Genomic DNA, 27,417 nt, shown 5'->3' on the forward strand with positions numbered 1-27,417 from the left:
AGAAAATAGAAAAATACTGTTCGTTTAAATTCAAGATTCTATAGCACTATATCGCAACCTACAAATACATGCAACTCATTCATTCTTTCAACTTTCCTTCCGAAAGCAAATTACAAACATACTGTACTTTCCGTTTCCCTTGAATGTGGTTTGACTCAACCAATCAAACCTATGAAGTCCCAAATAAACAGTTCTGCTGGAAAAGGTTGTGTATAATTTCATTTAGTTGGCATTCATATGCAATTCTTTCAGCAAGCGCCTTTACACCATAAGATCCAACCTCATAAAAGAACACTTGTCACATGTATTCTGCGACCAATGATACACAGAAGTTTCACTCAATCACAATTCATTGCTAGTCTGCAGGCACAGACCCTCATTGGAACTTTGATCAACAAGTGTGCCTCCACGCAAAGACTAGCACATACAGAACTTGCTGTTCCAATACTGAGCGAGAGAGCCTTCAGTACACAAGGCATGAGTAGGCTGCACATTCAGACCCTTATTTCGAGTGAAGGGTTTGCCCAGCAGACTAATTCATTGCTATAATTTTTCACATTCCTTCCTCAATAACAGTGGACAAAACTTTCATCAAACTACATTTTCAAAGAAAAAACAAGCATACATGTACATGTATATGTACATGTACATTTAATTAGAGGAAAGCTGTTGTACCTGTACATGTGCAAAAACAAACACACACGCACAAATCATTTTTTGTGACATCCTTGTCATTTATACTTCCTTCCGTGTGATAATCTCTTCTTTGTACACATAATGTTTACCTGTACACTGTACCTAGGTAATAGGCCTATTAATGCAAAATCTAATATCATGGCACTACCAGACCTTCATTTTTGAGAAGCGCGATCGCGCTGGCACTCCTACCGCACTCCAAAAAAAATAAGGAGACCAAAAAATTACGCTCCTATAAAAAAAAAAAAAATGAAATTTACAAAAAAATGCTAAAATTTCACATTTTACATCTTTAAATCCATGAAATGGCTATCTATTTTCCATAAATCCTTGAAATTATCTTGATTTAGTTGAAAACTATCAGAAAAATGAAGAATATTCACCTCTTTCCCAACTCTGATTTGAATTTGAACTTGGTAAATATTGTAGTCCCATTTGTAGATTTTCATGTCAACACCATTGAAGTCTAAATGTGGGACTACAATATAGAGTAAGTTCAAATCAGAGTCGGAAAAAGAGGTGAATATTTTTCATTTTTCTGATAGTTTTCATCTAAATCAATATAATTTCAAGAAATTATGGAAAATAATTGGCCATTTCATGAATTTAAAGATGTAAAATGTGAAATTTTAGCATTTTTATATTTTTTTCATTTATTCATTTTATTGTTTTTTAATTTTTTTAGCAGGAGCTAAATATTTTGTAAACATATTGACCCAGGCCTAGTTTCACCACAGATTAATTGATAGCTACTTAGCTATTGCATATACAATGTTGCGAAAAATCTACAATTTATCAAACATGTATTGTATTGAATTGATTTGAGCTTATCAAGGAGAGCGATTCTGAGGAGCTCAATCGAGCTCCTCAAAAAATTAAGGAGAGCGATTTGTTGAGCTCCACGAAATTATAAACGTGAAGGACTGCACTACATGTACATTCGATACAAAGTATAATGTACATGCATATAAAATCAGTACAACACAATGGAGATCAAATTAAAAATATCACAATCCCTCCATCCCCCAGCAAAATCTATTCCTGAGATGTCCTTGTCGCTATTTTGGGGACTGGATCTGCTAAATATGGGTACTCTGATGAAATCAATGGTTCTAGAAATAGAACGAGCGCTGCCGTGGTAATTCACTACTTCTATGAATTTGAATATAATAACACAGTGATTACAGATAGTCATTGTTGATTTTGAACACAAGGAGATTGAAAATAGAAAGAGTACTGGTTTATGAATAAAAGTTTGTTGCTTTCTTCCTTCTTTGTGAATTGACATGCATTGATATTACAACAAAAAAAGCAGTGGATGAAATTTTATGTTATTGGATGTTTTCATGTAATTTACATGTACATGTACACTATTACCCGTATTCTGAACTTAAAGACCAATTCCAGTAGTTGCAGTTAAAACTGATTTCATGAGAAAGTCTGTAAAACAAGGCTTAATTGTCACTATATCATCGAGGATCTAGATCTGGTACAGTTACATTAACTGGACTTTGTGAAATCTTGAAATCTACGCTGAAAAATGATCGCACCGAAAATCCCCAACACAGATAAGCGCACGTGGGACAGTGTATCATTATTGCTTAGGGCATCGGGCCCGACGCCCTACCCGAATCTCGTGCTTATTTGCTGATTTCTCAGCAATTACACAATTTCTTCCAGAATCCTTTGGCACATGCGTTTTATTTATACAAACAGACACTTTGGTTGTCATTTCATTGGATTCTGTACGAGCTCATTTTGATATCGTTACCAAAACTAGCATTTACCTTTAAAGGGGAAGTTCACCCTGACAAAAAGTTTATTGTAAAAATAGCAGAAAAAATAATAAAAAATATTGCCGAAGGTTTGAGAAAAATTCATCAAATAATTAAAAAGTTATTAGAATTTCAATTTTTTGATTTGTGACGTCATATGCGAGCAGCATTCCTACATAGCGAATGGTAAAAAATCAATGAAATGTCATTTTCTCAGAAAATTGAAAATGGTTTTCACTGTAACTTTTGTATATCAATAGACAAATCATTTCACACCCGGTCATGAAAAGAAAACAAAATTAAGTCATCAGGAACCATACAAAATGTGAAATTCATACATTTTATATTACATAACACATGGGGCAGCTGCTCGTTTATGACGTCACAAATCCAAAATTTTGAACTCTAATAACTTTCTTACTCTTTAACGGATTTTCCTCAAGCCTTCACCAATATTTTTTACTATTTTTTCTGCTATTTTCACAACAAAGTTTTCTTCAGGGTGAACTTCCCCTTTAAGTTGTGGTTTAACTACATGTACATGTATGGAGGGCAAATTGGGGCACAATCCCTACAGTAAACATCCCATTTATTAAACTTACACCCATAGTCAGGGCTCAAATTAATCGCTATTTTTAACCTTTGTGTTGCCAGGGGGCCCCTGTGTTAATTTCAAAATGGTACAGTGTACATGTACCCAAAACATCATATTGGTTTCAAATCCAAAATGTAGAACTTCACAAAGGGAAAATAGCCCTCATACCGTACACAAAATATGATCTCTTTGCCTGATGTTTACCAATTTACACCCCAAAATGCAGTTCTAAGGTAAAGAGCCATTGGAGAAACGAGAAAGCAAGACTTTTTTTCAACCGCACTGACCAGGGAGGGACTGGACCTTCAAATATAGATCATCCCCTTTTTAAAACACACTTAATTCTCTACATGGTACATGTTGGTCAGAGTGTGCAAAAAAAAATCAATAAAGATAAAAAGGACCCACAGGGTGAAGTGAAAAAAGAAGGATGAATTGGCCTATTGATGACCCCCCCCCCCCCTTTCCTTCTTTATAGGAACTTACAGTGTAGATCAGCAATTAGTCTGAAGGCACAGACCCATGTCTTTTGCAATTCGCATCATGCATGACGTTGAGTCTGAATTAGTGGGACTATGTATGTGCAATACTGTGGCTGGCACACAGACAGTCTCTGGAGGCTAGTCTTCACTCTAGACTCTTGGTTGAAATGTCAAACAGGAGTCTGTCCTTGCAGACTACTCTAAGATGGCAGGTCAGAGAAAGGAGGAGTTACAAAGTTAGCCTGCAGGCGCAGACCCTTGATTTCCGCAAATTGCATAGTGCATAACACAGAGTCTGCGGTAGTGAGACTATGTACATGTGCATGTACATGTAGCTTCACTATGGCTGGCTCTATATTTGACACAGACAAGAGAGTTTGGAGCCTAGTCTTCACTCAAGACACGATTTTGGCTCACGTGTCAATTAGAGTCTGAGAGTGCAGACTGGTAAAAAGTGCAAGTAGCATTTAATATAAAAGTCTTAAAGAGGAGACTTATCATCTGTAATGAGCTTTTGTTCTAATGTACAGTGGGTCTGGCCTCCTCCAAGACTAAAACATAGACAGGATAAAGGATCAACTATTTTTAATTGAACAATTGATTGGTGAGGGCCCATTTACTGCTTGAAGGACACAATGGATTAAAAAGGGGCTACACAGGGGAAGAGGGGGGGTATGCAGTGAGAGGATTAAAAAGGGGTTACATAGGGAGGGGATGAAAGGGACTCTTGAGTTAATTTGTTCAAGTATTCAAAAAGTACAAGGGGTGCAATATTTACAGGTGTATTTAAGGAAGGAGAAATGCAACACATGCGGAGGACAGTCTCTTATCTTCATTGTGATTGACCATGTACAGTTCTATGGTGAAGTTGTAGCCAGGTGGAACTGCATGTAGGCCTACTACATTCACCTTGCTAAAAGATTAACAGCTGACTAATTAGAGAAGTAATCCTTTAATCCCTTTAATACCTTAATCCTGACAAGCACAATCTTATTCTTTCTTGAATTTCTGGAGGAAGTCCAGTGTAGCAGATTCCATGTAAACCTATACATGAAGATAAATGGCATTATCAGGAAGGAAAAAATTAAAGAATTATTCAGGCGAATAAGCTTTCAAAGGCATGACCAAGTGAAGTTCAAACATTTTTTTTTAATCCATCTTTTTTTATTGTTCGAAATGGACACCAGAAATGAAATACTCGGAAAATTTGTTTTGTCCAATCGATCATGGGCCCGGCAGCCGCTGTGCCGCGCCAGATGGACGAGGCTCTATCCCTAGTGGCAACTCTTTTGGTCTGACGTACCCAAAGTTTGAACCCCCGACCTCCCGGCTGTGAGACTTACGCTCTACCAACTGATTGTTTTAAAAACACTGGTTCAGTGTTTTAAAATACGCAAATGCACTTGTATAACAGGCCCTACCATGTCACAAAATGTTTAGCCCCAAAAGCAGTGCCAGAAGTTTTTATTAAAAAAAAAACCTTTTGACTTCGAGCATAATATCAGGTCCAACATAATGTAAAAGGGGTGAACAAGTTCAAAAAGTTTATCAGGAATCAGGAAGAACTGTAATTAATATGTCACAAAGTTTGGCTATTGAGCACCAAAAGCAGCACTGGAAAAGTTTTTATTTATAAAATTCCCGTCCAGCCTGAACACAAACATCGATTCCCTTAATAATCTGCATGTACATGTAAAAAGATCTGCATCTTCGTGCTCTGGGCACATACATGTACATAAATATATATATACATGTATGTACTGTATATTATTCTCAACTTAAAACCATATAAACAGGATGCAAATTGGCAACTTATTCACTGATGAGGGGCTATTCCATGACCTCGTTTGGGTTTCCCTGCGTCATGAGACGGCCTATCTGCACTCACTCATCGTTCGATCATGTGACCTTCCTGGACTGAGCAGGAAACCACAGCCTAGGACTCTGAACATTGAGCAGTTCAAGGGCTTTCGTAGGATTGCCCCCCATAACATAGGCTTTTGATGTAGAAATCTCAATACGGAGCTGTTATAGAGCCTATAGGCCTGTGTGAACATGTGCAAGTGTAGTCACAGTAGCATACTGTACCATTTGCTAGTCAAAAGGTCAGAGATTTCGCACTCAAAACATGGAAAACTGTTTCAACTTTTTATAAAAATGTGCTTATGTGCATGTACAGTAGATAGGAAATACACAGGTAAACATACATGTACATTGTAGTGTCGTGTGAGGAATATTGAGGAGGAAGCCTAATATTAAAAAAAGACCTTTATAATTTCCCCTTTTCCATATGTTTTATTTAAAAATCCATTGCATTGCATGTGCTCATGACCACTGGACTTTCCCCTCGTATGCCAGCATACCAGGCAAAAAAAAGTTCATAAATATTTTTGGAGGTGGGGGGGGGGGCTACTTTTAACTTTTCACAATGTACAGAGTGATTCTGGAATATTGGATAAACTTGCACTGTATGGCAGGGAATGGGGAATTTCTGAGCCCCCGTCTTTACAAAGAGTTACGATTGATCCGATCCATCGTAACTCTATGGATATCTATCAATGTCAAAATTCGTTTCTACAGGAAATTTTGCATAATGTCCATTGTATGCAAAGAGAAGTGCATGTGAATTTTCAAGAGAACAATGAATGCATGAATATAGATCATAACTAGAAAATACTTTGAACAAAGATACATAGTAGATGTTGACATTGCTGGCCATCCATATTTGCGATGATCGGATCAATTGTACTATACATGCATAATTTAGGCAGTACAATGCATGGTACAATATTTTATTCAAACAGATCACAAATTCAAAGCCATACAAAGATATTTTTATACTTGTGAAATCAAAATAGATTTGCTTGTGAAATCAGTCAATTTACATGCACGCTTTGCATACATGTAGGCCTACCCAAGGTTGTAAATCCAGGTGTAAAAGTTTTCATCTGCCCCATACCGGAATGGACACGAGGGGTCAAAAGGTCAAGTTGACAGGCGCAAACCATTCAGAGCGATCAGCCAAAATCGGCCACACAAACAGATGCGAGGAGATCAGAGAAAGTCCAAATCGGTGATAAATGATCCTACCGTCTACCAGGCTCCCTCCAATGGCCAGGCGAGTCATGCGTACACATACCTCACCATTCCCCCCTGTCCGACTTTTGAGGACGTCATCTTGTTTTGAAGTTGACGGATCCAAGCGCTGGCTAGCGGGGATCTATTTTTGGTCGCGCTCTGTCTCTCTCTCTTTCTCCCGAGTCCCCCTTCGCTCGTAATCCGGCCAGGGCTAGGGGGACAGGAAACAAGCCATTTGCAAGCTGTCCGCACTCGGCTGCAGCTATACGTACATGTAGTCTAGCTCTAATAAAATATGTACTGTAACATACTTAAAGCCTGTGTATAGCTTTGGTAGAGGGTCAATAATGTGATTGATAATCGAATATCATCTAATATGACAGTCTTACTGAAGCGTAGAGACCGTTAGATATTTTTCCAACCGCACTTCTCTGAGAAAATTTCAAATATTCAAATCTTGGATATATAGCGCCCTCTCTCGGCGATGCTTGTTTTAAATTAGAAAAAATGGGCATTCAAGCACTTATCTTATAAATTTAGTGATTAGATATCCAAAAGTTACAGACAAGGAACATATCTTGAAAGTTTCAGCCCATTCCATGATTTGGAATAGGATTTAATTGAAAGACAAAAACACACAGATATTTTAATTTGATCGGGTGACCCGATCAAGTTAAATTTCCATGTAAAATCGCAAAATTTATCCTGTAAAACACATTTTCATTTCATATCCTCCACATCATAACTGTTATAAGGCATATCCATTCATATTAGCTAGCAATGAATTGGAATAGTGATAAGGTGCATTTTGGTGGATTTACCAAAACTATACACAAGCTTTAATGGGACTCCATGTACATGTACATGTGCATGGCGACAGAGCTAAACTTGCCAAGTGTATCCCAATGTGAAAAAAAATATTTCTTTCAAAAAAAGTACTTGACAGCAACAGGCATTCTCCCCCTATAACCCTGAAAAATCTTAACAAATTTTGAGAAAAAAAATGTCACTGAAAAATTGCTATTCAATTTCAATTGTTGGCATCATGTCTAGATTTCAAATTTTGTAATTCATATAAAATACAGTGTCAATCATTCAAAGGACAATGGCCCTTTAAAAAATGCTGGAAACGGCACCATTCTGCATTTGACATTATCCAATTTAATATCAAACATGTTACATTTCAGCAGATACAGTATGTTCATACATGTAGCCATGTTATAGCTATTTTTGTTTATATAGTACATTGCCCCTTTTCATTGTTTGAGGACCCCTTCTAAATGTCATTTCAAAATCTTATTTCATGCCAACACAAGTCACATGTCTCACCATACATCAGACCGATCTGTCTCAGATCTGTACACAAGTTTGCTAGTGGATCTACATGTCCTATTGGAATCCGAATTCAATTGTTCTGTCATCCCAATCTAGATAAAATGAATGATCTTTGGCCCGCACACCAAACAATTACGCAAAAATATTGACATCGTGCAAACTCTACCCGGTTTAAAGATACAGTAGGGTTCAGTTCTGAGAAAGGTAGATCTATTTTTCTATTTGAGGGTGGGAGCATTTTCATCAGTAATTGATACATAAAGCGCACACGAGCAAGGTACATGTACATGTAGGCAAAGTATCAAACAAGCCCCATATGTAGGCCTACAAGTACAGTACATGTACTTCTGGTCTCCATGAAAGGGAACTTTCCCTCTTTTTTTTCCTGGAAATATTTTTTTTAATCAAGCTTCATCAGCCCAAATCTGTTACATTAAAGTTTACAACAGAGCTTGTGGGAATTTCAGCATCACTTTTTTTCCAGTTGGGTGGCATATGGGAGAGAACAATTGCCCCTGGTCCTAGTGAAAAATTACCCCCTCCCCCTTGACATAATAGCTGCATGTAGCTACATGTACTGATCATAAATCATTGAAGATTGAATGCATTGACTTTGCAACAATCATGCATTCTGAATAGTGCAATATAATTGTTGTTTTTTCTTCAATTATACATGTACATGTCGTTAGAGTTCAAAAGAGATCACATGATGTCATAGGAATTTCAGTCAACTTTCATGATATCAATAAACAACCAGGCGAACTTTCTCAAACCGAAAGTGGTCTCAGGAAATCAGATGACTGCAATGCATCATTGGAAGGTGGGCATTTCATAAAGCTGTTCGTTAAAATTGCGAGCGAATTTACGCACAACTGGTAATCCTTCCTTGTGCTTATTCTATGACATCCCTTGTAGCTGCCTTTGCACCTAACATGTTCCAATCGTTCGTAAAGTCATTCACAGGGAATACATGTAATTTTGCTTTAAAAATTTTAATAGCGTTTTTGGTGATTGAGAAAAAATCTCAACTAAAAGTAATGTACAGTCCTATGTAAAAGTATGCTATACAAAAGACTTTTATGCATGTATACATGTAGCAGTCTTTAAAGAATGTAGGGCAAATGCCATAACCAGGAAAATTATTGCGTTTTTTTTGGGGGGGGGGGTTTAATTCAATTTGTTTACAAGGTTCAAGTGAAGAAATGCCCCAGCAAATACCAGGTTCAAACAAAATTATTAAATCATGCTTCATTGCACCTTTGTGAACATGCAAACACAACCCAACACCTCCCCCTCCATTCCTCCCTGCATCAACTTCAACCATAACTTTACTAGTGCATAATGACTTTCTAATGCTTATTTCATATCAAATTGATCTTTGAGAGCTAATTTTGAGCAGTTGTATCATCGATAAAGAGTGAGTCAGACATCAGATAAAAACTAAATGCATCCTTACTTGCTCGGTCCCACTGCTCTTTACATGTATGACTAGTCTCATTTCAGAACTTGCTTAAGGGTCCCCTGACTAGTGCTGTTGTCGATAGGCCTCATATCGACATTGATGTCGACATACGAAGGATTTTCAATGTTTCCGACATGTCGACATGCACGCACCCACATCGACATGCAAACATAAAATAAAAAGGGGTCTAGCCTAAAGTCACGAGTATAAAGCTTAGCTGAAAAGTTAGAAGCTTTTATCCACAGTAAGTGGCGCGATTAAAAGGTTTATTCAGCTATAAAGCGGCACATTAAATGAAAAAATACCTGCGAGCTGCGCGGCAGCAGAAATACGTCAGTGCCTGAGTGCAGTGGGGCCGGCCTGCCCGATCGAGCTGTCCCTCGACGATCGCTCTAGATCTAGCTAGCGTAGCGTACGTAGTAGCATTCACCGTACCCATCCATATGTACCCATCGCTATTCACCGTGCTTGATAATACGTTGCTCCTCAATGCATTACTTTTCACATAAACGTTTTTGTCAAAGTTGTGACCGCCGCAATTGAGCGCTTATTTCAAATCACGAAGTCACAGAAAACTTCCCTTCCTTCGTTTGGAGATCGTTGCACGGATCGCCGCGGAAGTGATGCTGAAATTATCGGTCGATTTTCATTATTTTTTACTGTCAATTTGAGGAGCTTGCGTTTGCAGCACATGTGTACCAGCGTATAATACGCAATGATCACTATTGTAATTGGTGATTCTCAAATTGGCTCCGAGTGTTATTGCGCAATGCTTTCGAGACCGGATCGTGGTACAAAACTTGATTCTCCAGAAAAAGATGTGGATTAAATCGGTGATTTTGAAAGTGAATTCACTCTAGCTTAGTGAAAATATGTTTTCCCGAACTGAGCCTGTATTATATAGATCTAGATCTAGTGTGGGGATATCACTCGTGTCAAGGTGAATACATTTGATTGAGAGTGTTATGTTCCACGATCGAATTATTTTTTTTGTTAGGGAGCCTAGGCTAAATTACGGTCCCTTTTTCATGTCGACATTGTCGATGTCGGGATTAATTTTTAAGCGACATGTCGACATGGATTTTTGTTCCCGACAACAGCACTACCCCTGACATGGTTCAAGGGAACGGAACCACCCCCCCCCCCAATGCTAGGCATTTTTCCCCACAACCTGCTGCGAAATCTGTACAACAAAAAAAAACTTTCAACAATGCAGTGGATGGCAATTATCCATGGCTCTTTTTTTTCGAGGGCTCTTTTGACCATTTCTGAGGCGTAATCGTCTGGATACACTGATGGACTGCAAGTGGTGTTTGAGAATCCTTGGCTTTAGTGTATGTAGTTTCGTACATGTATGAACACAACTTCTGTTCAATGTACATGTAGATGTGTGCATACAATGTACTGTACTCAGAATCGAGGGCAAATCTGGCTTTAGACCAATACCAGAACTCAACAGGGATAGCAGGCAGGGCCCTTCCACCCAGGCGCCCACGAAAACAATGTCAACTGTCTGATAAGCCCTGGGAGGACTACCCCATACATTGTTGGTCTTGCTATCTCATTGCAGAAGAATGTCACGTTGTCAGGCCTGCTTTTTTGGTGGCAATGCTGTACGTGTATGCCTACATGTATGTACTCATGGATCCTACATCATGTACTAGAACTACATGTACATGTACATGTAGTAGGATCGATGATGTACATGTAGGCCTGCATGGACATGTACGTACCTATAATAATAATAATAACGGTTGTTTTTGTGCGCTATACACAAAAAGTATCACAGCGCTTTATTCAGAAATAAAATATGAAATAGGAATCCACAGCAGATTATGCAATACAGATGTACATTACATGTGTAGTCCAGGGAATTCCCCTACAAAGATATCAAGGTAATGTCACATTCTATTGCAACATGTACTTTGTAGATGGAAACTGGTTTAAAATGTGATTCATGAATGTGAAGTACATGTACAGTGTATACTAGTGTGGCTGGAAATCAAGGGGAAAAATACATGGGGATGGGGCCATTTAGCCCCCAAAATGCTCCAAAGAGCACCGGAAACTCAAAAAGGTGCACTTGAAAATCTCCATTCATTGCAATGATATTAAAAAAATATCCAATTTTGCTGATTTTATTAAATAGGCAATGAACTTTTAAACAGTAGCCCCCGGAAAAAATCTAAATAAATAAAATGATTTTTTGCACGCTGGAAAAGTTTTTTAAGATATAAGTTACAAACATACTGTATAGCTATTAAAATGTAAAATGTACACCTGCATTTGTATGGATGTACTGTACATACTGTACATGTAGGCCCATGTATGTAATCATAGATCTACACGTATGTAATAGCTCCATGATGTAATAGTGATAATACACGTACATGTACATATTGCTGAACAGCAACTAAGTATGATAATGTACTGTACTTGTACTTTAATACATAGGCTTGCCACACATAATCTGCAACTGAAAATCCCTTCTCCAATATCCTAAATTATGCAGATTAAAAAAGGAATACTTCCAAATTCCATGGGGCTATGATGATGATGGGTTTTTTGCATGCATTGCCAAGCTTTTGCATGTACAGTGTACAAGTACATTACATGTACAGTGTATGTTTCAAACCACTGTTCCAAACTTCCAAATGGGTTTGCGGCATGGGAGCATATTTCACAGAAATCTTGTTTTCACAATATAATATTGTTGGATTTGTTTGGAGATTATTTCATCATGTTGTGTATCTTTTTCTTGTCAGTCTGAATGAAAAAAAAATCATATTTCACTTTTTACCAAGCTATAATCATGTAAGAAAGGAAAATCTTTCAAGGCATACATTACATGTGCAGTACACGTATGTATGTACTTCAAACTTGAAAAACCGTGAAAACATTTTAACGCATGCAGCCATGCACTGGCCTCTCATGAAATCATGAATTTTAGAGGATGTGCAAGAAATCATACCCATCTTTGCCTCGACTAACGTCACGTCCACAGAGATTCTAAATCGTTGAATATCTAGAACTTGATAAAATCAACTTGGAACTGACCTTTTCTCATCACATCTCCTATAGACTTGCTTCCTGGCAAACATATTCTTTTATTTTTGCTTTGAGAGCATTGCTCTTGAAGGTTTTTTTTCTTTATTATCATTATTATTAAATAATCATTTATTATTAGTAGTAGTAGTAGTAGTATCATAATTATTATTAGTAGTACATGTAGTAGTAGTAGTAGTTGTAGTAGTATTACTGTAGTAGTAGTAGTAGTAGTAGTAGTAGTAGTAGTAGTAGTAGTAGTAGTAGTAGTAGTAGTAGTAGTAGTATAGTAGTAGCAGTAGTAGCAGTAGTATTACTGTAGTAGTAGTAGTAGTATTACTGTGTAGTAGTAGTAGTAGTAGTAGTAGTAGTAGTAGTAGTAGTAGTAGTAGTAGTAGTAGTAGTAGTACTGTAGTAGTAGTAGCAGTAGTAGACTAAGTACACGTAGTATTAATATAGTAGTAGTAGTAGTAGTAGTAGTAGTAGTAGTAGTAGTAGTAGTAGTAGTAGTAGTGGTAGTAGTCGTGGTGGTAGAAGTAGTAGTAGTAGTAGTAGTATTACTGTAGTAGTAGTAGTAGTAGTAGTAGTAGTAGTAGTAGTAGGAGTAGGAGTATTACTGTAGTTGTAGTAGTAGTAGTCGTGGTGGTGGTAGTAGTAGTAGTAGTAGTAGTAGTAGCCGTGGTGGTAGTAGGACTTAGTAGTAGTAGAAGTAGTAGTAGTAGTAGTAGTAGTAGTAGTAGTAGTAGTAGTAGTAGTAGTAGTAGTAGTAGTAGTACTGTACATGTACTTAGTAGTAGTAACCCTAACCCTACATGTACAAAAAAAGCCTAAAGGCTAAAGCAATTTTCGCAGGAGCAAGTATTGTCACCATAAACAAAATAGTGTTTTTACAAAAACTCATGAAAATTTTATCATCAGGTACATGTAGAATGAAAATAGACACATGAACAAAAACATACTTGTATGATTAATGTGCAAAATGAATCTAAAACCAACAACTGACATTAAATATTTCTATGTATAAAATATTTTTTTATATCTTTATACCAAATTGATTGCATTTCAACCACAATCAACCACACAAGTTTCATAAACATACAATCGGAGCCATGATGATTTTTATTTATTTATACCTGTACGTGCATACAAAGAGAGATGGGGTCCCCCTAAGGAGTACATGTAATTTCTGAGTGTCAAAAAACAATCTGCACTCTTGTAAATTAATGCTAATGGATTTGACTAATACATTTTGGTGTGAATAATTGTTTGTCTACATCCATTATCCCCTGGAAGACTATCATTCAGCTACCATTCATCACCTTTGGGATCCTCTATGCAAATGAGGTCAAAAGGTCAATGCCAGGATAAGTCTCTTCCTGTTGAGTTTTGCCTTGATTTACATAGTCTTGAGATTCAGACCCTAATCACAATACATTGGATAGGCAAATACAGGAATAGATATAATCATAGACACAGTCTCACTCACACAGACAATGGATGAAACATTAATCAACAAGTGAATCTTTACACAAGACTAGCAAAATATGCAACTTGCTATTTCAGAGAGTGACCTCCTATATCAGGGACTTTTACATGTTGGCTGCATTCAGACTACTTTCCTCAAGTGAATGGCTTGCACAGCATGTAGGCCTCCTGTGTCTGTAGTCTTGAATTGAGCATCGACATGTCTTTCCACACCAAGAAACAGTGCAAACCTTGGAGTGTTGTGACTGAGTCTGCAAACACAGACCCCAATCAATCACCAATTTTACAAGCAAGTGAGCCTTCAAAGAAACCTAGCACAAAACTTTCTGTATTACATGTATTTCAATGGAGAAATTTCAACACAGTCCCATTGAGCTTATTTAGTCTGTGAATTCAGACTACTTGAAGAACCAACCAATAATTTGGAAAACAGAAAAAGAAACTTGGCATGATTTTGCGGGATGTGCATTTTCCTGTTAGGCACATAAAACATGATGCAATCACAAAGCAAAACCGATGCAATCCGAACATTTCCTTGGACACTTTGAGATGGGTAGCATGCATCAGACGCAGAACCAACCAATGATTCACACATACAGAGCATCATGTAGGCCTATAGATGTGTACATGAATGTCCATGTAGTCTAGTTATTCAGACAGTGCCACTATCCCATGCGAACTGTCAAGTCTGTTGGCCACAAACCTGCCGTGAGAGGGAAAGGGAGGAAACTGACAAATTTCACCTCGTGAGCAGGGAGGAATCGAGCAGGAAAGCATCAATCTATCTTTAGATGGGAGCAAGATCCATTCATATTAATCACCACTTTGGATGGCATTAATGTTCACTTTCACTTCATTCCTACCCCCCTTCTTTGTTTAAAGGTCAAGTCCACCCAAGAAAAATGTTGATTTGAATCAATAAAGAAAAATTTACAACCATGATACTGAAAATCTCATCAAAATAAAGAAAGTTATGACATATCACTTTAGAATTGCACAAAAACAATTACGCACATCCTGGTCGGTATGCAAATAAGGGTACTAATAGTGTCACAGACTCAGTATTTCCTTTTCTATTTTATTACATGTAGATGAAATGTGAAATATTTTTATATCCTCATTATTGTCTTGTGAAACAACGTTTTATTCCTCTCTGAACATGAAGAATTTCCATCGCTTTTTATGCTTCAGTCAATTCAAACAATACAACAAAAAAATGGTAAAGGACAACATCGAATCTCTCACTCACAAACTGCTTTGTGAAAAATAATAATACAGCAAAACATAACTTTCATCTGATTTGATAAAATGTTCAGCATAACAATTATGCTTGTTTCATTTTTCTCTATTGATTCAAAATCAAATCAACATTTCCCTGGGTTTTAAAAGTTCAACAATATTTAAATTTAATCCACAAAGCATTAAATATCGAGAAGATGACCTGTAACTTAAACCAGATACACATGTACATGTACCAGCATTTTGGCCAAAGCTGTGTCCTTGCCAAAGTATTATACATGTACTATATTGAATTTACGTCTCTTTCATACATGGCTGTATGTATGCAATAGGCCTACAGCATAGCCTCATAGAGTACATGTAGTCTTTCCTTTCACTTTTCTACAGTACAGTACATGTATGTACATGTACATGTATGCAGGACGGCATGAAAAGGTGTTGAATATCAAAATCATGAATGTAGGCATACATGTACATGTATACAAGTTACTTTATACATGAAGGCCATAATTTGTAAACAAGACAAAAACACACCAAAAATGTCAAGATAAAATCAATCAAATACACGTAGGCCTACATGTACACTCACTACACTGTACAAGACCAAAATGTATAGCCCTACAGTATACATGTACAGTGTACATACATGTAGGCTACATGTACATGCACATGTAATGTTTACCCATTCCTCATTGATATTCTAAAAAGGGCTTTATACATGTACATGTACAATATCCATTGAATATTGTGACATGCTACAAAGATGCACATGTACATGAAGGCCTACATGTAACTGTACATACAATTGTAGGTGTACATGTACTTGCAACAAGTTGAATTGAAAAACCCATGTAACTGGCATTTGCAGAGTTTTTTAATTACAAACCTAAAAAAACAATCTACAGAGTACTGTACATGTACGTGTACATGTGTACATGTAGTACAATAATGTATAGACAAAGTACATGCAGGCCTACTGCACCTACGGTGTCCACAAATGCTTGCCCAAGACAATAAATTTGATATACACTGTATAAAAATCCAACAGAAATGGTATTGCAATGCAAGTTGCATCAATTTGTAAAGACCCTTGTAACTAAACATCTCCTTCCTGTGTAGATCCAATAGGGAACAGCTTCTTGACCTCTTCATTAAAAACAGGGGCAGATCGTGACAACTCCTTTCCCTCATTGCTGTGTGTTAAAGGCACACTCACAGAATACATAAAAAAAAAATTATTGTTTTTCATGTACATGTATTCTAACCATCGCAAGAACCGATTAATGCTATTAAAGCACTGTTTGAAGACAATGAAATTTGTGAGACATTTCCTACTTTTGTGCAAGCACCATGAGCGCAGAGCAGAGGCGGATACTGGCACTATAAAAAACTCATCGAGTCATCATCATCAGAAATAGACCAAATGCTTTGGTCTCTATCATGTTGGTTGTTCCGCTGAACTCTGCTGGCTCCACTCACCAAATACAGAGACCGAAGTTCTACTGTACATGTAGCTCGATCTGTACAGGGGACTCAATGGCCATGTGTTTATGTCCAGTATACTATTAAGTTCGGATAAAACAGGGAAGTGAAGTTGCGCGACAGCCGAAGTAAGTCACTGTTTTTCCTCTTTTCAGTTTATTTTTCCATTTTGGTGCATTTCAGGCCAAAACGGAATAATAATAATCTTTATTTTGGTACAGTTCTTTTTATATATTTTTATGAAATAAAGACAAAAATCGATGAGCCCCGTTGGGGGATTTTGCATTGTTAATCCCCTAATGGTGGCTGCATGATAGCGAGCCGCCTGTGTACGAGAAAAAAATTAAAATGTTCAAAAACTCCTCGAAACCGACGGCTGCCAGCTGTCGACATCAGGAAGTGCATAAATTCAGCGCTTTGTATCCTCTGGAAAAAGTGCTATATAAATCCAATTATTATTATTTATTATTATCAAATTAGCATAAAATTTTGAAGGTCGGTGTACAAAGCCATACATCATTTTAATCATTAAAATGCATATGGTGCAACAAAATCTACCCATGTGGGCAATGTAACAATACATGTATGCCTACATAAAGGCCCTACGTGTACGGCCGACACACAAATGTACAGAGCACAAGAGCATGGCTGAGAATATGCAAACAACCCCACAGGCCACGACGCCACCACAACCCTGTCTGGGTCACGCAGGGCACCCACACACACAAGCACTGACTGACTGCAGCGCACAGAAGCTGTGTTTGCAATAGCAAGTGAAGGCATGTGAGGCAGTGATTTTATAGCATGCACGCTCTCCCATTGTCTAGCATCCTATACCCCTTTCATACACACACCTCTGGGGGGTCGGGGGTCAAGCGAGGACTGACGAGGTCAAACCACTCACCAACCTCCCTCTGAACTGTCAACAAAGAAAAGACCTGCTGGTGTTTTTTTTTCTTTCTTTTTTTCGGGGAATGCAAACTTTCCTGGTTTCACTAGTATCAGTGAACTCTTGCAGGGCGCAGGTTTTCCTTATTTTTCTTTCCTTCCAGCCACTTCCCAATAAATTTGATGGGAGAGTTTCTTTCTCTCCCCGTGGTTCCCAAGTTTGATTTCCTACACAAGGCAATGACCCTTTCACCAAGGTACCCCCGACTACACTATTTAATCAGGGGCACAGAAACTTCAATACACACCTACATGTACATCTACTAGTACTATGGCTACTGCTATAAAATGGCGTAGCCATTTGAATTTGTAGCTCAATAAAACTAGAAGAACTTTTTAAATGTAGATCATATACTGTAGATGTTTGTGAAGAAGTATTAAAGTTAAACTTCATGCCTGTGGCATACATTTTTTTTTCCTGTCAAATAGACATTAGAACAAAAACCATCAAAATCATGCAGGCCTATCATGGCCGAAATTATAAGAGGTTTATGCTCTATAGAGAACCAATAAAGATTTTAATCTGTAGCGCAGTTGTTTTGTGCACTCTTTATACTTTTACTTTATACCGCATCTACTGGAAAAATACAGTTGTGTCTGCAGTCAAGTTTCCAGGTCTATCTTGTACTGTACGTTGTCTTCCTAGCTTGGATAAATCGCTATCTGTGCTATTTGTCCTTTGCTGTGCCAATGCAGTGACTAGTACTATTCCCATGCATGAGCATAATGCCATGCAGACCAAAACTTGTCTAGTTTTGTTTTGAAGTGATTGACTGTTGATGCTGTGCTCTGTTTCAAGAATGAAATGAATTTCAAAACTAAACACTTTCAAAATTAGTTTCAGGCTGTGTACAGGAATTCAAGCCTTGCCTGGGCCTATGCTGTTAATAACATTTTAACCTCTACAACAAAGAACATATTTGTAGGCCAACATGCACCTCATATCAAAGAGATACTGCAAAGACACAAAATAGTGATTTTGAACAATGCCAACTGATAGCCTCACCGTACACAAACGCGCCTCATGAGGGGTCAGAGCTGTGCTTAGAAACCACATGTACCTTCTTCTATTCAGCATGCAGACAATGGGTTCCCCCCATTCCTATACACTCAACTCCCACCTGATTTCAAAAGGTTCCTTTTTGTTAAGCAAACAGCTGCCACACGACCAAACTCGCCACCTGCCTATTCAGGTGACCCAGCTTTTGTGCATGTTCCATCTTTTAGAGAAAAAATTGAATTCCTATGCATGATGCTTATTCATGAAATAATTCACTTTTCTCTTTACTATACAAACTTAAAGTTTGTTGTATCAGCTGCAAACTGCATGGTTAATGGTTTTGCCCCTTATATTTATACATACATTGTACATGTAGGCCCCCTACACATGCAGTACATCATGTACAATGTATGTATGTTCGCATTTTGTATTATTACACTTGCATACTGTACAATGTATATTATCATTATGAAAAAAATCTGATGCCTGGCCATATACAATGTAACTCGCATTTAAGCTAGAGCTCTTACCTCAAAAAACTATGGCTGACATAATTTACATGTAGAACAATTACAAGAATATTTCAGTAAATGAAAATGTGGTATTGACCATCTGTACGCAAAAAAAAATCTACAAAATTACAAAAGTGTGTCCTTTACACCAAATGTATTGCAGCAAAATGCCCCATAGAAGAATATTTCATATTCTTATGAAATAAAAATGTGGGTTTATTTATCAAAAACTTTGGAAAACAATGCAAGAATTGTTTATCATGGAATTCCAATGATTGCAAGATCTAGCCTTGTGGGGTAATTTATTATTTAAAAAAAAGACCAACATTTCTGTTTAATACATGTAGGAGAAATGGTTTGAAACTCGACTGCAGATCTCTGCACTTTTTCAGTAGACAATTCAATATTTGCACAGCATATGGCAATTAAACGTTTTTTTAATGTACCGTATATAGGCCTACAGGTAAATTAATCGAATGAACAAAGTAGATCCTGGGTACTCCGACATGTTGTTTAGCCGATAGGGCGTGATTCAGCGACTGTCACAAATGTATTTTTTTATATTATGGTCTAAGTCATCATCATCAGAAGCATCTGATGTCATTTTGTCACTCACAAAGGTTTAAATTTTTTCCACCAACAATAATATTCACCACGTTCACCAAAAAAGAATCTATTCTCGATAGATACAATTCATTCCCAAACTCTCTCTTCTCTCTCGCTCAGTCATTGTCATCCCATCGCCATACATTGTAGGCCTAATTCATCTTCATTTTAAACTCTAGTCTCTACTTTCACTCTGGAATCAAAAGTGTCACTGACACTGCACTGCCACTAGTCACTGTTCAACATCTGATTCTGATCAACAGACAACTCAATTGACCGAGTCAATTTTACTTATTTTTCAGGGGAAAATGACAATTTTCAACATATTAAGCAAGTGAATCTAGTAGATCTATTATTAATTGGCAGAAAAAATATGTTTACGTCGAATTTGTTGAAATGGATGTGTGGTTGAATTGGAATTGTTGTTGGGAGACCAGTCATGCAAGTCGAGAATTATAATTTAAACTTTTTTTAAAGTTGTCCAAAATTGATAGTGATACACAGGTCTGTCTAATCTAAAAAATCAAGAGAAACATACAAAATAATGGGTACTTTCAGACCCCGAATTACCTTGCATATGGTGGTGAATTTTCGACAGTTTAATCTTGAAAACATCGCCCTGTTTGACGACACACGAACATTTACAATTCCGTTTCTATAGCCCGCGAAAGATAGATGGCTTGAACAATGGACTTCTCGCGTGTGTTGCGTGCATTCCCCAGCGACGAATTCCTGACGATCTCTAGAGCACGTTGTTAGCAAATGTTACCTTGTTTTTCACTTTTTCCACACTTGTTTCGACTACTTCCACTAAAAATCCAATTTGGCTTGCTGTTTCTGATACCTTCGTGTCCTTTCAAGATGCTGAGTCCTTATTTCGTGCATTTTCAGGGCAATTTTGCCGAAAAATCTTGTCTTGTTTTGGCCCTGTGTGTTCCTTTCCTCAGCATTTCGCCATCTAATCAACATGTCTTCTTTGGAATCGATCAGCTGCCACACGATGACGTCACGGCGAGTTCATTCGAGAGAAGGCGCATTGTGTTGTATTTAGGAGGGATAAAATGTTACGCACTCTTTTTTTTCAAAACAAAACAAAATCGGGAATCTCCGTTTGAAGTGTAAACATTTCGTGGTTTCTCTCTTTCAGAAAATATAAGCCTACTTAATTCAATCTTGAAAGTATCTTCCAATTTAGGACCTGTTTTGGAGTTGTTTGAATGATAATATTCTAATTCATAAAATTTGCTCTCGATCTGGAAATTCACGTGGGCCCCCCCCAAAAAAAAGATTTAGGTTGATGTCCCTTTTTTTGCTTGTCAAAAAAATTTGGCGATCCCCTCCTTAGATTTAGGTTGATAACCTTTTTTCCTGTGTCCATCCAAAAATTTCAGGTGCCCCCCCCCCCTAATTTTTTTGGCTTCCGCCGCCAATATAATGATAATGGTAGGCCTACAGAAAGAGGAACTTGTTATTATTATCTATTCGTTAGTTTATGACAAGCCCAAAATTCTCCTGGAAATATAAACATCATTTTCTTATATAATCATAGGGCGAATGTTTGAAAAATTGGATCTAAGAGTGGCCAGGCATACAGATGGGGGGGCTGGGGGCGCCTCCCCCCCGAAAAATAAATTAGAATAAAGAGAAAGGGTGAAATATGATATTACTTTCTGAATAGCATGTCAAAATCTTCACAAAATTTGTTTTGTGATAAAAATGTCGAAATCTTTGCTCACTTGTTTCACTCACTCGCAGCTTTTTATAAATTTTGCCTAATACGCCATATCTTACCCCCTCAAGGTTTTGGGCTCACTACGCCATTGCATTAGATGATAAATTCTTAGAGTTTTGAAACTCCTTACCATGTTTATCTCAAGCTTCGATCAACTTTTTATCATTATTATTAAAAACAGAAATAGAACACGGAGAGCACTAGCGTACCTAAGGGGGGCAGACTGCCCTCCCCCCCCCGACCAGTCACAACTCATGCAATGGACGTACCCCTTTTTCCACCGTCTCAGATCAGGGCCCCATGTATAAAATCTAATATTATCATGTTAACCAGTGGCGTGCCTAGAATTTTCCACGGGGGGGGGCAAAATCGTCCGCCAAAAATAATTGACAAGCAAAAAAAAAAGAAAAAAATGTCTTCAAGCTCGTCAGGAGGGGACAATAAAGGTCTTGAAGCTCGTCATGGGGGCAATAAAGGTATTTCAAGCTCGTCGGGGGGGGGGAGGGGCAGGGATACGTCCTTTGTTGTGGCTCGTCAGGGGGGCAGAGTCCCCCCCCCCCCCGTAGGTACGCTTGTGATGTTTTATCGATATCAATGGAATTTTTTCATGGAATCCTTGATTTTGATTGGCTACTAAGCGTTGTTACCATAATAGTTAACATAGGATAGCAAAATTACCATGAAAGTAACTTTTATGCAATTGGACCCAGGGTTCCGCATGACATAAACTTTTATAGCGACTAATCGCTAAATGAAATATAACAGCCTATCAAGATCTTCGTTACATTCGCATTTAGCTATTTAACTAACAATGGATATGTACTTATTCTTTTTTGCTTGTCAAAATTTCATTCAACTCGACTACCCCCCCCCCCCACACACACACCAACACCTTTTAAAAATCCTGCATACGCTTTAGACATAACTTTAATGTGTGTATATATATGTATGTATATATATATATATATATATATACATTTTTTTTTATTTGGATTTTTTTATAGTCCCAGCCACCCCCCCCCCCCCCCATCAACGAAATTAACATCAAGAAATTCAAAATGAACAAATATATCATTTCAAAAGACTAAATAATGAAATACCTGATTAATATCGTATGTTTTCTTGCTGGTCTCTGATTTTGTCATGTTTGCAGTGTTTATTTTTGTGTATTGATTTGCAGTCCCTTTTTAGAATTAACATAAATTAACATAAACATAAGCCCGGAATATAATACGCTGCCTTTTGATAAAACGAAAAAAAAATGTTAGTTTCTTGGGAAAAGAGACTTTATATCATTATCCCATAAATAGTTGAATTGGAAAATAACTGACCAGTTAATAAACAGGTAATTCACTCATCAAATATATTCATTCCGTGTTCCAATAGAACAACCCTCGGAACCGCTAGTCGTGAATATTGTCCCTCCAAACTGAACGAATCTATCTACCCTAAAAGGGAGTGTAATCGCCCGGCAACCAATCTATTTATACCGCCAGTGATATGTGCGTGGTACGAACCACATGATCCCGCGGCGGTAGTATTCTGCCATTTGCTTGGCATGGACCATGGACTGAGAAAATCGTGGGGCCCACATTTTCCTCTGTGCAGCGTCCCTCACGTCTTATTTGAACCCCTTTCCATTACGGGCCATTTGGTTTAATCCACTCGAATTACATAACAGTTCTACGTGCGGGAATTTTCGTCATCCAGACGCAATATTGCAACGTATATTACAGAATTGATATTTCATAAGCCGTATTTTGTCTTACAATGTATTTCATTTCACAATGGCATGGTTATCGTGTAAATCAGAACGACCTATCAGGAATAGGACGTTATCAATTTGTATTTATCATATCCCCGACACTGACTCCTTTGTTTCTGTCCACTGTAAAAAATGAAAAAATTAATAATACATAATAATAGTAAAGTGACATAATAAATATATACATAACCGCTCTATTCCAGCAATTGGTATATCTTCTGATTATTTTTTTTTCGGTTACAGTTTCATTTACCTCAGTATCAAAAAGATTTTTTGGAGAAAATCGAAGTTCCAATTTGCACCGATGCAGAAAATTCGTCAAAACTCGATATGGAAATTTGCATTAAAAAATAATGCATGACGACGTGCAAATTTATGCGCTATCCGATTCGATGAAAACCCTGATTATGGAATAATAAAAGTTTAATTGAAAAACAAATCTGCTGTATACCAGTTTGAAGATATACCTATATTTTTAAGTAAAATGGAGGAGGATTTTTTTGCCACTGGTTATGGGGGGCTTCGTAAAATTTCAATGTGAATTGTAATTTTATAATTTATCTGCATAATTGTATATAACAAAGTTTCACAAAATATTTATAAGCAGCCATTTTAATATAAAACAGTCCCTTTCCAGGTCAGATGTGCTACATGAGCTACAGCATATTCGCTTCGCTCTCAGATGTCACGGTGGGAATCTGCGCAAATTGTGTCATACTTGCGTCTCGCTCCAAGGGGGTGGGGTCAAATGTATTGCTGTATACAAACGTGACGAAATTATTTCGAAACACCACAAACGAGTTTTTCTCTGTGTGCAAAATAACCCCAGAAACAAGTTTTTCGCGGGCTTCATTTAGACATTTTGGCCCCTAAACAAGTTGTCGCCAGAATATATGAGTGACCCCTAAACAAGTTTTGTCTCGGGCTCGAACGCCGCAGAAACGAGGAGGAAAAAGCCACGGGGGAAAAGCTTGGGGGAAAATATACCCTAAACACGTTTGGCTAGTAAAAAAAATCTTTAGAAAAGAAAACACACTCCGTAGGTTTTGACCCCGCGATTGCATTGACCAGTCTTTCAAATCAATCTCTTTTTAGTTGAAAATCTATGTTCTTGAAACCCTTAACTATAGTGCAAGCGCGGCCCGCGTCCAAAACTAAAAGAAAAACCTTAAAAGCATTTTTTTCTTCTTCTTTTTTTGGAGGGGGGGGGGGGCGGGGTCACGCATGTGTAGAGCAATATATTTGACTCTCCCCCGGTCACCGGCTTGTTGTTTCCTGACGCTTATATGTCGACCCCCCCCCCCCTGTCCCCACCACCGCCACCACGAAATCCTGATCCGTCCTATAAATGTTTATTGAAAGAAACTGATTTTTGGAAGCAAATTATTGTTCATCATTGACAGGTCAATCCGACTAGTACTTTTCTGCAACTGTCTCAGAGTAGGTCCATGCTTGGAGGAAAAAATGCAGTACTTTCATGATAACGCCACCTACGACAATAAACATTATAGTTTCCACGATTCATATCGATCCGATTCGGACCAATGATTTTATAAGGCATGATGTGCCGTCTACCCTGCTTTTCACCACTGTTTGATGATAGAATTTTAAGTTGTGATAGTGCTGGTCATTTGCATGCATTTAAAAATATATGATAGTAATATTAATTTCGCCCTTTCAGCCCCCCCCCTTCTCTCTCTTCTTTCAGATCTTTTAAATACACAACCTGTTTAAAATTCTTACAGTGTTTATCAGAACCTTACACAATAGTACTGTTGTTAGGGCACAACAGTTTAAATTGTGTTTGATTAACGGCCTAACCACCAAATTTTTAAAAATACCTAATCATCAATAATGCATGGTTGTTTACACTATAAAACAACTACTGTAACTTTGATATATCATGTACAGTAAACAGCTTTGTATGAAATTTTTAAGTACGTAATTGTGTATCCGTCAGTGTGCTCATTCTGCCCCCCCCCCCATACATTTTAATTCAGAATAAAATAAACTGAAATAAAATTAAAAATCTTGCTTTGATGGAATCATAATCACATCTGACGTATGTAAAGATGAATATGAAACACATAAATCAATCAATCGAAGCGTTTATAAAAGTGATATTCATTATGCGGGCGCGTGGTGGTCTAGTGGTTCTGACTCTCGCCTTTCAAACAGAGGGTCGTGGGTTCTAATCTTAACCATGGCGTGTTTTCCTTCAGCAAGAAATTTATCCGCAATGTGCTGCACTCGACCCAGGTGAGGTGAATGGGTACCCGGCAGGATTAATTCCTTGCATGCACTGAGCGCCGGTGATGGCAGCTCGAGCTAAAGCCGGGGTAATAATAGCAGCGCTTTGTATCCTCAGGCAAAAGGCGCTTTATAAATACCGCTATTATTAATATTATTATTATTCTAATTCTGGATCTGTGACCACAGAGTCATGCCATTTGACATCAAGCTTACCAATAATTTGATCTTTGGGCCGATTTTATGATAGATCATATTTATAATCATTTCAAGCTGTCGTAGAAATCAGCTCCACACTGCAAAACCCCCGGTGTTGATTTAACACCAGCTCATAAACTATATATATCCACACCAGAGAAGTATTGAAACAACACCAGTTTGGAATCAAACCGATGCTGTTTTAACACTAATTGTTGTGTAAGCACCTATTTGGTGTTATTCCAAAACCAAACTGGTGTAGTTTAACACTTCTCTGGTGTGGACATCTGGGCTGGTGTTAAATCAACACCGATGTTTTTGCAGTGCACAGTCAATTATTGCAAAGCTTTCTGCAACCAAACCAAGGTCTAAAGCCGGTTAACTTAAACTCAGGTTTAAAGTTGTGGTTTAAGTATGGGAAGCCAAAAGTATCAAAATTTATATTAAGTTGTATGTTTCTTTTGTTTACTGTGCTCTTTCCTGATTCATCGATGGTGAAGACAATCATCTATTCATACTTCCTACATAATTATGAATGATTTGAGAGCCGATTGAGCTGAAAGTATTTGATATTTCTACTGTTAGTGAATTATGTAACAATTGGCTTCCCATACTTAAACCACAACATTAAACCTGAGTTTAAGTTAAACCCGACTTCAGAATACGGGCCTATGAAAATAATAAGAATCATTCTTCTTTCCCATCTCTATAATCTCTATATTTCTGCCCATAAACTTGTATTATTTCATTATCATATTTACCCGGCAGATTGAAGGTATCTTTCAAAATAGTTTGTTTAGAAAATATAAATAAACAGCAAACTTATGCGTGTATAACGTTTTCTTTATTTCTTTGGTCCAAATACATACAGCGAAGTATAAAAAAGTTCAATAGATGATAATTGAAAATATCTTTGAATATTACAAAGTGTTATTGAATCCTTTACTAAGGAAATATGATTACAATAATATTGTTTACAAACTGTACAATTAGTTGTATAATGATAATCTTGTTTAAACAAGGTTTTAAATATAATGATCAAACAACTCATTTTAACCCCTTTTATCATTGCAAATCGTATCTCGAACTTTGATCGAGGCCAATAACAATAATCGCTGATATCCATCTACATAACATAAAAAAGAGAACGATCTTTATAAGGTATAACTTATCTTTACATCATGCAAATAATATTATGAGTATTATAAAATGCAACCAATGCCCAAGCATTACAGCTGATTATAAAGACTGTAAAAAATTACTTTAAAAATAATCATTATCCCGTTTACTTAATGGCAAAAATTTTTGTTTTCACTACAAAAATTATTTATAAAAAAAAGCATTGTACAGCGAAATAGTACACCTCACAATTTTCTGTGGACATTACATAGATATTATAAATGCGTTTCTTAGCTTCGTACAATTCACTACAGCCTTATCAAATCATATTCATGCAGTAATACTTTTTTGTGGCAGGTCAGATAAAACAATTCTCCACCCCCACCTCTCTCCCTCTATTTCTCTTCTTTTTTCTGTCTCTATTTTCTAAATCGGACCCCCATCATCTCTCTCTCTCCTTCCCCTCCAACTGTCATTTGACCTTTACCCTGAAATTTGTTTAATTTTTAAAATTTTCGTTCTTGAAAATGCATAGTACCACCGAATCCGAAGAGCTTGACTTGATAATGCACTCGTCCACAAAGTACCCCCCCCCCCCCCCATGCCCAATCTG

General features: G+C 37.4%; 1 protein-coding gene across 1 annotated transcript in view; it reads right to left on the reverse strand.

The window, feature by feature from the left end:
- Positions 1 to 20,730, reverse strand: part of LOC121421636 (homeodomain-interacting protein kinase 2-like) — an 87,260-nt gene extending 66,530 nt beyond the window's left edge. The window contains 1 exon segment of the mRNA XM_041616402.1: positions 20,311 to 20,730. Within this exon segment, the coding sequence (XP_041472336.1) occupies positions 20,311 to 20,317 (7 nt within the window). The 5' untranslated portion in view covers positions 20,318 to 20,730.
- Between the last annotated feature and the right edge of the window lie 6,687 nt (positions 20,731 to 27,417).

This window comes from Lytechinus variegatus, chromosome 9 (genome assembly GCF_018143015.1).
Source record: "Lytechinus variegatus isolate NC3 chromosome 9, Lvar_3.0, whole genome shotgun sequence".
NCBI lineage: Eukaryota > Metazoa > Echinodermata > Echinoidea > Temnopleuroida > Toxopneustidae > Lytechinus > Lytechinus variegatus.